Below are 15,174 nucleotides of genomic sequence, written 5' to 3'. Positions count from 1 at the left end.
AATCACTTTTTGACCAAAACAGAGTACGTTTTAGGTCATTTTAAGCATTTCAAAAAATTGCGCGCGCAAACGTATGCGCGCGCGTTTCCGCGCGTAACGCCTTGAATGCAACTCAGAAACACCGTTTTTTTTATTTCATTGCATTGATCATATAATTTTGAGCAATTTGATACCTTGATCAACCTTCTACGACCATTAATAAGGAAATTAACACCCGTTAAAGTTTGCAGCACGTGTGCGCGCGAGCTCTCACTATAGGCCATATATGGGCAAAAACATGCCTATAGAAAATCCGCTGTAGCTCTTCAGAACGCGTGGGGACCCCCAATTTTTTTTTCATATTTTGATAGAGTATGAACTAGAGATATAATTTCATGTCTCATTTGACCCTCAATTATATTATGACGTCATCAAAATGGCGTCGGAAGTCAAAAAATCCATTTTGCCTATTATGACGTCATTATAATTATGCAAATCTTGCTCTAACTCCGTGAATATCGGTCTGTTTTCACCCAATTTTTGATATGTTGTAGCTTAGTTCTTACTCTTTCTGAGTTATTGCCTTTATTTTTCATTTTGATAAACAGATCATCCTCAAAAATTGCAAATAATAATGGCATGTCATTTTTACTCATTTTGCGTGTAATCTCTATGGGACATGACTTTTTCTCAAAACTAGATTCTACATTCTTCTATTTCGTAAGCCATATCTCCAATTTTTGTTGCTAGTTATCCCTGAGCTTTTAGTATGTTGTAGCTGAGATTCTAAGCTTTCGGTTGCGTATCCTTCATTTTCCGATCAGATGTCGGGATCATGCCCGTAATTCACTTGCAAGATTGGATTTGAGATTCTGGTGTTTTGCTTACGTGTTAAGTCTATGGGAAATATTCTAGCTCAATCGGTTAGGCGTCAGACTTACTTCTCATTCCATCATGCAGGCAGGGGTTCGAGTCCGCGGGTGAACATGATTTTTTTTTTTTTTTTTTTTTTTTAGCTATCTTGCCCACGATCAATTATAAGAATTCTAACAAATAATAGCTAAAATATTGCAAAATAAAACAGATTATAATTACTTTTTTATATCATATCTATTTATCTGTCTGTCTATCTACCTACATGACATATCTATCTCTCTGTCTAATATATATCTTTCTGTTTGAATACGTCCCTCTCTCTCTATCTATCCATATGTCTGTCTGTCTATCTACCTACATTGTATATCTATCTGTCTGTTTATCTCTCTCTCTCTCTCTCTGTCTAATATATATGTATCTATCTGTTTAGATATGTCTATCTATCTATCCATCCATCTGCCTGTCTCTATCTATCTATCTATCTATATATCTATCTATCTATCTGTCTGTCTGTCTCTCTATCTATCTATCTATCTGTCTATCTATCTATCTATCTATCTATCTATATGTCTGTCTCTCTATTCATCTATATGTCTGTCTCTCTATCTATCTCTGTCTCGATCTCTATCAATCTATATGTCTGTCTCTGTATCTATCTATATGTCTATCTATCTATCTATCTATCTATCTATCTATCTATCTATCTATATATCTATCTATATGTCTGTCTCTCTATCTATCTATATTTCTGTCTCTCTGTCTATCTATATGTTTGTCTATCTATATGTCTGTCTATCTATCCATGAAGCTATCACGAGAAGGAGAACCATCTTCCAATTTCTCTCTTAATCCTTTGTTATCGCTTCCTTCGGGCGAAGGAACGATATCTAACATCAATTGGCGAGCCGCCAGGCGAAAGTTAGAGCCCGCTTACATAACGCGATAGGACCACGCAGCATGAAGCTATTACGAGATAGCTCGTAATAGCTTCATGATATGTCTGTCTCTCTATCTATATATATGTCTGTCTATCTATCTGTCTATCTATCTATCTGTCTGTCTCTCTTTCTATCTATATGTTTATATATGTTTTATTAATATAACCACCAATCATCTCTCTATCTATCTATATATCTATATATCTATCAATCTATCTCTCTATCTATAAGTCTGTCTCTCTATCTATCTATATGTCTGTCTCTCTATCTATATGTCTGTCTCTCTATATCTATCTATATATGTCTATGTTTTATTAATATAACCACCTATAATTTATCTCTCCATCCATCACTCCATCCATCTAATATAATTATCTTTCTTGTATGTATCTGTTTGATTATGTAAATCTGTTTGTCTATCTATTTTTCAATCTAATATCTGTTTAAATATTTTTTTCCTGTTTATCTATCTATACGACAGACCACCTAATTCGTCCGCATGACGAATTAAAATCTAGTTTATTTATTTATTTCTTATTTTTATTTCCTCCATTTCTTGTGGACAGCAAATCTCAGAAAGTTCATATTCAATAATCATCAAAATATCACCACATATCAACATCAATAAGACCTCAATTCTGCAAGAATCTTAATGTCATGACGTCATCATGACGTCATCTAGACGCCATTTTGTAAAATCACATTATCAATCATATCTCCATTATCAATTATCAAAAATAAATCAAATTCACATGACATAAACTTCAGATCAAGGGTCATCAGGTCATGTCATCAAAGGTCACCTGAAGGTCACGACGCGCGCGTCAAAATTTTAAAATGCTAAAAATCACTTTTTGACCAAAACAGAGTACGTTTTAGGTCATTTTAAGCATTTCAAAAAATTGCGCGCGCAAACGTATGCGCGCGCGTTTCCGCGCGTAACGCCTTTAATGCAACTCAGAAACACCGTTTTTTTTATTTCATTGCATTGATCATATAATTTTGAGCAATTTGATACCTTGATCAACCTTCTACGACCATTAATAAGGAAATTAACACCCGTTAAAGTTTGCAGCACGTGTGCGCGCGAGCTCTCACTATAGGCCATATATGGGCAAAAACATGCCTATAGAAAATCCGCTGTAGCTCTTCAGAACGCGTGGGGACCCCCAATTTTTTTTTCATATTTTGATAGAGTATGAACTAGAGATATAATTTCATGTCTCATTTGACCCTCAATTATATTATGACGTCATCAAAATGGCGTCGGAAGTCAAAAAATCCATTTTGCCTATTATGACGTCATTATAATTATGCAAATCTTGCTCTAACTCCGTGAATATTGGTCAATTTTCACCCAATTTTTGATATGTTGTAGCTTAGTTCTTACTCTTTCTGAGTTATTGCCTTTATTTTTCATTTTGATAGACAAATCATCCTCAAAAATTGCAAATAATAATGGCATGTCATTTTTACTCATTTTGCGTGTAATCTCTATGGGACATGACTTTTTCTCAAAACTAGATTCTACATTCTTCTATTTCGTAAGCCATATCTCCAATTTTTGTTGCTAGTTATCCCTGAGCTTTTAGTATGTTGTAGCTGAGATTCTAAGCTTTCGGTTGCGTTTCCTTCATTTTCCGATCAGATGTCGGGATCATGCCCGTAATTCACTTGCAAGATTGGATTTGAGATTCTGGTGTTTTGCTTACGTGTTATTAGTCTATGGGAAATATTCTAGCTCAATCGGTTAGGCGTCAGACTTACTTCTCATTCCATCATGCAGGCAGGGGTTCGAGTCCGCGGGTGAACATGATTTTTTTTTTTTTTTTTAGCTATCTTGCCCACGATCAATTATAAGAATTCTACGAAAGACCATTAGTGCCACGGAGGAAAAAAAACACTATTTCTACTAATCTGTAATAACAGATTACGGTATCTTTACTTATCTGTTTAAACAGATTATAATCTGTAATAACAGATTACGGTATTTCTACTAATCTGTTATAACAGATTACGGTACTTCAACTAATCTGTTTAAACAGATTATAATCTGTAATAACAGATTATAATCTGTTATTAAACAGATTATAATCTGTAATAACAGATTATAATCTGTTATTACAGATTAGAAGAAATACCGTAATCTGTTATTACAGATTAGTAGAAATACCGTAAACTGTTATTACAGATTATAATCTGTTATAACAGATTAGTACAAATACCGTAATCTGTTATTACAGATTATAATCTGTTTAAACAGATTAGTTGAAGTACCGTAATCTGTTATAACAGATTAGTAGAAATACCGTAATCTGTTATTACAGATTATAATCTGTTTAAACAGATTAGTTGAAGTACCGTAATCTGTTATTACAGATTATTTGAAGTAATCTGTTATTACAGATTAGTAGAAATACCGTAATCTGTTATTACAGATTATAATCTGTTTATTATAATCTGTTTATTTGAAGTAATCTGTTATTAGTAGAAATACCGTAATCTGTTATTACAGATTATAATCTGTTTAAACAGATTAGTTGAAGTACCGTAATCTGTTATAACAGATTAGTACAAATACCGTAATCTGTTATTACAGATTATAATCTGTTTAAACAGATTAGTTGAAGTACCGTAATCTGTTATTACAGATTAGTTGAAGTACCGTAATCTGTTATTACAGATTAGTACAAATACCGTAATCTGTTATTACAGATTATAATCTGTTTAAACAGATTAGTTGAAGTACCGTAATCTGTTATAACAGATTAGTAGAAATACCGTAATCTGTTATAACAGATTAGTAGAAAGTGTGGGTTTTTTTTCTCCGTGGCACTAATGGTCTTTCGTAGAATTCTAACAAATAATAGCTAAAATATTGCAAAATAAAACAGATTATAATTACTTTTTTATATCATATCTATTTATCTGTCTGTCTATCTACCTACATGACATATCTATCTCTCTGTCTAATATATATCTTTCTGTTTGAATACGTCCCTCTCTCTCTATCTATCCATATGTCTGTCTGTCTATCTACCTACATTGTATATCTATCTGTCTGTTTATCTCTCTCTCTCTCTCTCTGTCTAATATATATGTATCTATCTGTTTAGATATGTCTATCTATCTATCCATCCATCTGCCTGTCTCTATCTATCTATCTATCTATATATCTATCTATCTATCTGTCTGTCTGTCTCTCTATCTATCTATCTATCTGTCTATCTATCTATCTATCTATCTATATGTCTGTCTCTCTATTCATCTATATGTCTGTCTCTCTATCTATCTCTGTCTCGATCTCTATCAATCTATATGTCTGTCTCTGTATCTATCTATATGTCTATCTATCTATCTATCTATCTATCTATATATCTATCTATATGTCTGTCTCTCTATCTATCTATATTTCTGTCTCTCTGTCTATCTATATGTTTGTCTATCTATATGTCTGTCTATCTATCCATGAAGCTATCACGAGAAGGAGAACCATCTTCCAATTTCTCTCTTAATCCTTTGTTATCGCTTCCTTCGGGCGAAGGAACGATATCTAACATCAATTGGCGAGCCGCCAGGCGAAAGTTAGAGCCCGCTTACATAACGCGATAGGACCACGCAGCATGAAGCTATTACGAGATAGCTCGTAATAGCTTCATGATATGTCTGTCTCTCTATCTATATATATGTCTGTCTATCTATCTGTCTATCTATCTATCTGTCTGTCTCTCTTTCTATCTATATGTTTATATATGTTTTATTAATATAACCACCAATCATCTCTCTATCTATCTATATATCTATATATCTATCAATCTATCTCTCTATCTATAAGTCTGTCTCTCTATCTATCTATATGTCTGTCTCTCTATCTATATGTCTGTCTCTCTATATCTATCTTTATATGTCTATGTTTTATTAATATAACCACCTATAATTTATCTCTCCATCCATCACTCCATCCATCTAATATAATTATCTTTCTTGTATGTATCTGTTTGATTATGTAAATCTGTTTGTCTATCTATTTTTCAATCTAATATCTGTTTAAATATTTTTTTCCTGTTTATCTATCTATACGACAGACCACCTAATTCGTCCGCATGACGAATTAAAATCTAGTTTTTTTTTTTTTTGCTTATGAAAAGAATAAATGGAAATACAGAACTTTCAAGATGAGATCATGGATTTAAAAAAAATATTTAATTCATTTCCCTGTTATTGTTAAAATAATTTGTATGTTTGACTAAATATATAATGTTGATAAACATATCAAGCCAATTTTCTTAAACCTTCAATTTTTTTTTTAATTTAAGTATGGGCCCCGCAAGTTGCCAGCCCAAAATCGAAAGAAAGGAAATTGATGAAGCTCTTATTGGACTACATACTTTTTTCAACGTAATCTAAACATGGATTGAGATGTATTCTGATGAGCGCTGAAAGAGAGCTCATATCTACAAGTTCAATGAACCATATTGCATCAAATTTAAGACATTTGTATAAAATTAATACTCACTTTACAATTATAAAATTATATACAATATGATTTTGTAATTTTCACATCATGTTCATTTAGAGCACAATGATGAAAATACTCTTTCAAATAATTCACAATACGGTTTTAGATCAAATCATATGTACTCATGCGAGCTTACACTTATTAACCTTAATGATCACATCCTTAATAATATGACTAACAATCTACATTCACTTGGTATTTTTCTCGAATGAAGCAAAGCCTTTGATGTTATCAACCACAATATTTTACTTAGTAAACTAGCTCATTTTGGTAAACGTGGCATTGCCCTTGTATGATTTAAGGATTATTTATCTGTTTTCATTATATTGTATTATTGATAATGTTGTTTCTCATGAGAGGGTCCAGTGTGGAGTCCAATGTTTCTCAATTCTTTCTTAAATTTTACCCTTTTTGCTGATGGTACAAATTTAGTTGCTTTCAATTGTGATTTTGATTTACTTGTTAAAAATACAAATGAAGTATTAACTAAGATTATTAACTGGTTCCATGCTAATGAATTAATAATCAATTATGATAAGACAAATATACACATATGACATGAGAAGTCCCCATAACTGATGATATTTTGAAGAAAATTGATGATGTAGATTTGGAGATTTTGTGCAAACAAGAAAAGGACAGAAAAATAAAAATCCCTATGGTGTGTCGATTGACAGATCACCTAATGAAGGGAACAGCAGTTTTATGATGTCTTTGGCAGAATTGGCAATTTTGTATACATAATATGAAAAGCATATTATAGGAAAATACACGCATAAATTTCACGCACAAGTGAACAATGAATTAGAGGTAGGCCTACATGTACATGCACAGTATCTGTCATCCGGTCAGAACTGGGGCTACATGGTTTATGTACAGTACAGTCAGACGGCAGGTCCCAAGAAAGTGGCTTCTTTCATCCAAGTGATATTCATGACTTGAGATGTTTTGCATATTTAATGAGCCTGATGCGGACCAAAACACCTCTTTTCATTCGGTCATTGCTGCTCTAATTGTGCATCGAATTTCATGAATTTGGTGTCATTGTAAAGAAGAAGAATCATTATTTCAGGTCATGTGTTTGAATTTATTCAAAGATTTTGTAATATAGATTAAAATTTTGATCTAAAATATGCTACAAAATAATTATTTTCACCTGACAAAAGCTGCTATTTTTACACTTTATTTTGTTTGAGCCCAAATGATTTTTAGATCATGATAAGGCTGAATATGTATGCTTTAAAATGATATAGGTTTCAAAATAAGAATTGGTTTAATCGGGTCAAGATCACACTTTTCATTTGCCAAGTACATAAAGCAGCTGGGTCAATCCATGTCAAATCAACCAATGCTTGTCACCCGACCCCCTTCGATTTTCTTTAAACTCGCACCAAATGTTCCCCCAAGTGTCTGACGGAAAAATCTGAAATATTTTGCCCCAAGGTCAAACGGTTGCTAAGATATGGCCTCCCTTAGCAACCAATGCGTGGCCAAACAATCAAATTTTTAAAAAATTTACTATTTTTGATTGACTGCTGCAACCAAGTTTAATGAGGTAGAGTGCTTATTTTCTGTAAATTGGAAGAACTTTTTAGTCTTAACATGCACAGTATATTACGGCACAGATCTGACCAGCCGTTATTGCGCACGAGGTCGCCGAAAATGGTGTTAAGCGTCCAAGTCAGTGATTTTGGGTGCATGTTTGGAAGCTCATAACTTCCAAATTCAATTAGCTTAGAGCCCAATATTATGCATATTTGAAGACTACCACTTGCTCAACAGACCTGCAAAAAATTGGCCCAAACTTGCTCGTCAATTTCTTGTAGGGCGCCCTCAAAGTTTGATTTTTTCTAAAAGTTGCCAAGTTCAAGGTCATGGATCACCCCTCGTCCCATCGAGGAGCAACACCAATTTCTGTATACTGAGAGACAATTACCTATATTTTCATGGGATACTTAAAAATTTTTGTGACCGAAATGTTTAATAGCTGGTTTACGCATTCGAAAATGGTCGTAAACACCCCAAACCAATGTAAAACGATACATACAGGTTTATCAGCACATTTCAAATTGCAATAAATCAGAAATGAAAAGCCAACAAATACTGGTTTTGTCTGTAATGGTAGTCTGTAATTAGTACTAAAAGGATATGCATCACAAATAATTTGACTAATTGGCAATGACCTTGAAATATACAGCTGAAAATCATCAAAAACAATAAATCAGGTCGATTTTCTGTGATTATAGGGCGCTAAATTGTATTTACAGGTACTTTCACTTGTGTGTCATTTCAACACAAATGATGATTTTAAGCTGATAATTGCAAATCTTGTTCCTGTCAGGTTCTTCTTTAATATCCAAATAATACATAAAGCAATATCTTTACCTTTTGACCTTGACATTGATCTAAAAATAGCTGTAAATGCCTTAAAATGAGCATATTCACAACACCCGTGAGCTTTACAACACATTTCAGAATTGATTTTCTCATAGACTAAAAGCCTGATCATGTTGATATTTGCAGTATTGGTAGTCCATAATGAATACTTGGACGATCTAGTTTTAATTCATTTGTTTTACAAGACAATGACCTTGAAAAGATGGCTGAAATTCACCCAAAATTGTTAATACGCCAATATCATATCGTTAGAGGTTGTTTACACCGACTTTCACTTATGTGTCATTTTAACACAAATAATGATTTTAAGCTGATAATTGCAAATCATGTTCCTTTCAGGTTGTATTTTAATATCCAAATAATACATAAAGTCACATTTTTATCTTTTGACCTTGACATTGATCTAAAAATAGCTGAAAATGCTTAAAATTAGCATATTCACAACACCCATGAGTTTTACAACACATTTCAGAATTGATTTTCTCACAGACTAAATGCCTGATCATGTTGATATTTGCAGTATTGGTAGTCCATAATGAGTACTTGGATGATCTATTATTAATTCATTTTTGTACAACACAATGACCTTGAAAAGATGGCTGAAATTCACCCAAAATCTTTAATTCGCCAATATTCCATCGTTAAAGGTTGTTTACACCGACTTTCACATACAGTATGTGTCATTTTAACACAAATGATGATTTTAAGCTGTAAATTTAAAATCATGTTCCTTTCAGGTTGTATTTTAATATCCAAATAATACATAAAGTCACATCTTTATATTTTGACCTTGAAATTGATCTAAAAATAGCTGAAAATTCGTTAATTTTAAGGCATTTTCAGCTGTTTTTAGATCAATGTCAAGTTAAAAAGATAAAGATGTGACTTTATGTATTATTTGGATATTAAAATACAACCTGAAAGGAACATGATTTGCAATTATCAGCTTAAAATCATCATTTGTGTTAAAATGACACATAAGTGAAAGTCGGTATAAACAACCTCTAATGATGAGATATCGGCATATTAAGAATTTTTGGTGAATTTCAGCCATATTTTTAAGATCATTGTCTTGTAAAACAAATGAATTAATAATAGATCATCCAAGTACTCATTATGGACTACCAATACTGCAAATATCAACATGATCAGGCTTTTAGTCTGTGAGAAAATCAATTCTGAAATGTGTTGTAAAACTCATGGGTGTTGTGAATATGCTAAATTTAAGCATTTTCAGCTATTTTTAGATCAATGTCAAGGTCAAAAGATAAAAATGTGACTTTATGTATTATTTGGATATTAAAATACAACCTAAAAGGAACATGATTTGCAATTATCAGCTTAAAATCATTATTTGTGTTAAAATGACACATAAGTGAAAGTCAGTGTAAACAACCTCTAACGATGAGATATTGGCATATTAACAATTTTGGGTGAATTTCAGCCATCTTTTCAAGGTCATTGTCTTGTAAAACAAATGAATTAATACTAGATCATCCAAGTACTAATTATGGACTACCAATACTGCAAATATCAACATGATCAGGCTTTTAGTCTATGAGAAAATCAATTCTGAAATGTGTTGTAAAGCTCACGGGTGTTGTGAATATGCTCATTTTAAGGCATTTACAGCTATTTTTAGATCAATGTCAAGGTCAAAAGGTAAAGATATTGCTTTATGTATTATTTGGATATTAAAGAAGAACCTGACAGGAACAAGATTTGCAATTATCAGCTTAAAATCATCATTTGTGTTGAAATGACACACAAGTGAAAGTACCTGTAAATACAGTTTAGCGCCCTATAATCACAGAAAATCGACCTGATTTATTGTTTTTGATGATATTCAGCTGTATATTTCAAGGTCATTGCCAATTAGTCAAATTATTTGTGATGCATATCCTTTTAGTACTAATTACAGACTACCATTACAGACAATACCAGTATTTGTTGGCTTTTCATTTTTGATTTATTGCAATTTGAAATGTGCTGATAAACCTTTATGTATCGTTTTACATTGGTTTGGGGGTGTTTACGACCATTTTCGAATGCGTAAACCAGCTATTAAACATTTCGGTCACAAAAAATTTTAAGTATCCCATGAAAATATAGGTAATTGTCTATCAGTATACAGAAATTGGTGTTGCTCCTCGATGGGACGAGGGATGATCCGTGACCTTGAACTTGGCAACTTTTAGAAAAAATCCAAATTTGAGGGCGCCCTACAAGAAATTGACGAGCACGTTTGGGCCAATTTTTTGTAGGTCTGTTGAGCAAGTGGTAGTCTTCAAATATGCATAATATTGGGCTCTAAGCTAATTGAATTTGGAAGTTATGAGCTTCCAAACATGCACCCAAAATCACTGACTTGGATGCTTAACACCATTTTCGGCCACCTCGTGCGCAATAACGGCTGGTTAGATCTGTGCCGTAATATACTGTGCATGTTAAGACTAAAAAGTTCTTCCAATTTACAGAAAATAAGCACTCTACCTCATTAAACTTGGTTGCAGCAGTCAATCAAAAATAGTAAATTTTTTTTAAATTTGGTTGTTTGGTCACGCATTGGTTGCTAAGGGAGGCCGTATCTTAGCAACCGTTTGACCTTGGGGCAAAATATTTCAGATTTTTCCGTCAGACACTTGGGGGAACATTTGGTGCGAGTTTAAAGAAAATCGAAGGGGGTCGGGTGACAAATTGTCTGAAAATTGGTTGATTTGACGTGGATTGACCCTTGTAAACAAGAATACTGCACTCTGATTGGTCAAAGAGACCACACAGTGTCAAATTCCAACGGTTCCAGTGCCTGTGTTCATGGGAAGGTCACACTTCCCATGTGGTAATCTCCTCAAATACCCCGCGCCTGTTGTTCTGTGAACCTTATCCAGCCAATCAGAACTCTGGATTTCATTCAAGTACAAAATTTCAGAAATCTCGTCTTGTACCTTGGTGGGAAAAGTCTGATCTTGACCCGATTAAAAGGTGCCGCATATCAAGAGTGGCATTGTGAGAAAGTACAGAAGTTCAGCTTTATGGTGATATAGATATCATTAAGGCTCAAAATAAAAAGTTTTGCACAATTTGCAAAAGAAAACAGAGGAAGAAAATTCAGTTTTGAGGCACATTTTCAGGCCAGAAATTTACCTTTTTAACGAAATATTGTATACAAAATAAATGACCAATATGAAAGATTAACATTTACTCTATCTGATGGTGCAATAATATTTAATTTAACTTGAGGTTAAAACAGGTAAATTCTTAGAGAAAGAAAATCTCACGAATCACGAGATTTTGCAAGGAGGAGGATTCAGCCACGAGATGATTTGGATGAATCTGGCCTTTTTGCTCATTAGCATAGGGACCTGCGGTCTGACTGAGTACATGTAGGCCTTACATGTACATGTATTTGGTAAGAGGGTTTCATACAAGAATTTTTCAATTTATAGTTTTATACCACCACCAAAATTATACCAACTGGGTTTTAAGGATAAACTTAAAATGAATATTGTCATCAAATATTTTAAGCAAACTTAAATGCCATAAAACTTTCGATGTTGAAAAAAAATCAACCTTTTGTATCTTTCATACTATTGCATTTGGCAAACATGTTGCATGTCTGGACAGGTTATATTCCAGACAATACAATAATTTATTAAAGGAGTTTTGCATTTTTAAGAACTTTAATAATATCATAGACATAAAGCATTTGTCCCCAGTCATCTATGCTTTTTTATGCATGTACATGTTTGTTCTGTCAACTCCATATAGATACAAAAGAGTGTGTATTATTTTTTTGAAGTGTCTTGACATCCCCCTTCGCCTCCCCCTCTCCTCCATTAACGCACATTGATACTTACTCTGCATAACCACTGTACCATGGTAGTTTAGATAGATCTCGAGGAACCATTATAGGTCGAATGATAATGTCTGTTGCTATGGCAACCTCTTCACTACTGAGCTGGAGGAATTCTGCTCTAGAATATTCATATTTTTCTTCCTTCTCTGGGTCTCCTTCCATAGTCTTCTCTCTATTAATGCCAGAGTGTTGTATAGTGGCTACATTAGCCATCACATTACTCACGGCCTGTCTAAAACGATGCATCCTCCGTCAAAGCGCTTCCTTTCACAGATTGGCTGCAGAAAAATATTGGAAAAAACCCAAAGCTAGCTAATTCAAATATAACATTGTCTCACTTTGCCAGTGTAAAAACAATCCAGTGAAGCCATTTCAAAAGCTTAATCAGAGAACAGACATGAAACTAATACATTTTAAAATGAAATTTATTTTAAAACAATTCCCAAAACCTACAACATTCAATTTACCCTTGCACATAAGTGCAGAATGAGCATTTCTTGACTAAATATGATCTCCATAAAACTTTAGAGTGAAGGTAGAAACAAAGAGACAAAATTTTGACATACAGTGTACCGTTTGCAACAATTAAAAAAATATGAATGAAAGTCCATGGAAAAATAGTAAATCAAAAATATATCAATTGATGAGAGCTGCAATAGTGCAATTGACCTGGGGTGGTATTCTGGAACACTGTCATAAATTTTGTTATTTCTCTCCGAGATGTGACACCGCTATGATTGTCACAAATCGGTATTCTGAACATTGTCTTTCCCCTGTCATATCTCTATAAGTTCCCGCCCATCTTTTCGGAAGCAAACCAATCAAAATCATTGTTAGTTCCCAGTTGGAGCCATTCTAGCCAATAGGAAGGCCCGTGACAGGTAGGGCGTATCCCCAATACAGTTGTTGGCATCGCGCAACTACGCGAATATCGATGCGTTTAATTACAGAGACAGGGAGCTGTGAAGGATTTTAGAGAAGTAGAAAGAGAAGGAAAACAGAAAAAGAGGAGGAATTAATATGTAGGGCCTAACTAATTGTAGCATGAAAATATAATATTGAAAATTGTCATGGATGATGAGTGAAACTAATACCAGGATCTAATCTAAATAATATAATTATGCTTGTTATTCAGTCGGCAGGGTATCGAGATATTTGGTATTAAAAGATATGACAAAATTTATGACTGCTACCCCCGTCATAACTTTTGTCATATCTTTTGCTTGTATAAAAGGATTACGCGCATTTAAAGCCGCGTATTTTTGGTGCGCGCTAAAGAGAAGAGACGAAATTTATGACAATTTTTGTGACAAAAGTTATGACATTCACCAGAATACCGATTTTGTCATATCTCTGAGAAAAGATAAAATATGGAGAAAAGACAATACATGTTCAGAATACCGCCCCTTGATTTTAAAGACTTTCACATGAAATCACTGTTTCGCTGCAACAAGGTTTCAGCTGCAATCAATGATGTTGCTATATAAAAGTGCAATGCAGTGATTTAACAAACATGTGCTGGAAGTGATGCTGTATGAAATTTTAAAGATTTGCATTATTTTGGTGGAACAGTTCTACGTGTATGCATGTCTTCATGAATATTTAATAAGCTAACTGATGTCATACCCCCACTTGTTCTTTTGTATTTTTCTATTTAAATGTTTTCCTCCATAAATTAAACAAGTGGAATGCCTCTGGCAGTCTTGCCTGCAATACGTGATTCAGTATAGCAGCAGTGCTGACTTTCAAAACAAATGTTGAATAATTATTCACAAAAAACACCATTCATAATGATAGCAAAACACTACATGTACCATAAATGACATTTTCTTAATAGACCTTGATCATGTGACCTACGACTTCGTGCAAAACAATAAGTGATACTTGATTACCTTTCGTCCTTGTTTCGTGAACTAGATAAATAAACTTTCAAAGTTATGATGGCAATTCAACTACATGTACATGTATACCCCCAACATGCCAATGTTCATTGACGTTTGATCTTTGCACTTATCACCATTGAGCTGCTTCGCCCCAATGCTTGGACACAAATCACACAATCATAACAAATCCTGTTCATAATGTTAAACCTCGCACCAAGAACCGCGTTTGGCAGTGGATTTCTAGCCAGTGGGTCACGCGTGCTGCGACGCCACTTCTGGCATCATCAACACACGACTTCTATAGCTTGATTTTTCTGTGCACAGCGGCATGTAATGTCTAATGAACCCTTGAGTGTTCATAGTCATACCTAGACCAAAGCTTCGGTCTCTGTTATATTGGTTGTTCCGCTGAACTCTGTTGGCTCCACTCACCAATTACAGAGACTGAAGTTCTAACTCGATCTGTACGGGGACTCTACGGCCATATGTTTATGTATTAAGTTCGGATAAACAAGGGATGTTACAAAATGTTGTTTTGAAGAACAATTTATAGATAAAACTTATTATAATATTTAACAAATAATAAAATCTAATACTTGATTATAGATAATTATTATTATTATAATAATTATTTTTAATCAAGTTTCATATTTCATTATTTGTTAAATCATAATTTTTATCTATAAATAGTTCTAACATCACTAATCGAAGATACGTCATAACGAA

The 15,174-nt window shown here is 33.6% G+C and overlaps 1 protein-coding gene across 1 annotated transcript in view; it reads right to left on the bottom strand.

Moving 5' to 3' along the window:
- Positions 1 to 15,174, bottom strand: part of LOC129256807 (protein phosphatase 1H-like) — a 62,373-nt gene that overhangs the window by 44,967 nt on the left and 2,232 nt on the right. The window contains exon 2 of the mRNA XM_064097574.1: positions 12,567 to 12,843. Within this exon, the coding sequence (XP_063953644.1) occupies positions 12,567 to 12,811 (245 nt within the window). The 5' untranslated portion in view covers positions 12,812 to 12,843. The remainder of the gene's footprint in view (positions 1 to 12,566; positions 12,844 to 15,174) is intronic.

The sequence above is a fragment of the Lytechinus pictus genome, chromosome 3 (assembly GCF_037042905.1).
Source record: "Lytechinus pictus isolate F3 Inbred chromosome 3, Lp3.0, whole genome shotgun sequence".
In the NCBI taxonomy this organism is placed as follows: Eukaryota; Metazoa; Echinodermata; class Echinoidea; order Temnopleuroida; family Toxopneustidae; genus Lytechinus; species Lytechinus pictus.
This window is presented reverse-complemented; position numbering and strand designations above follow the sequence as displayed.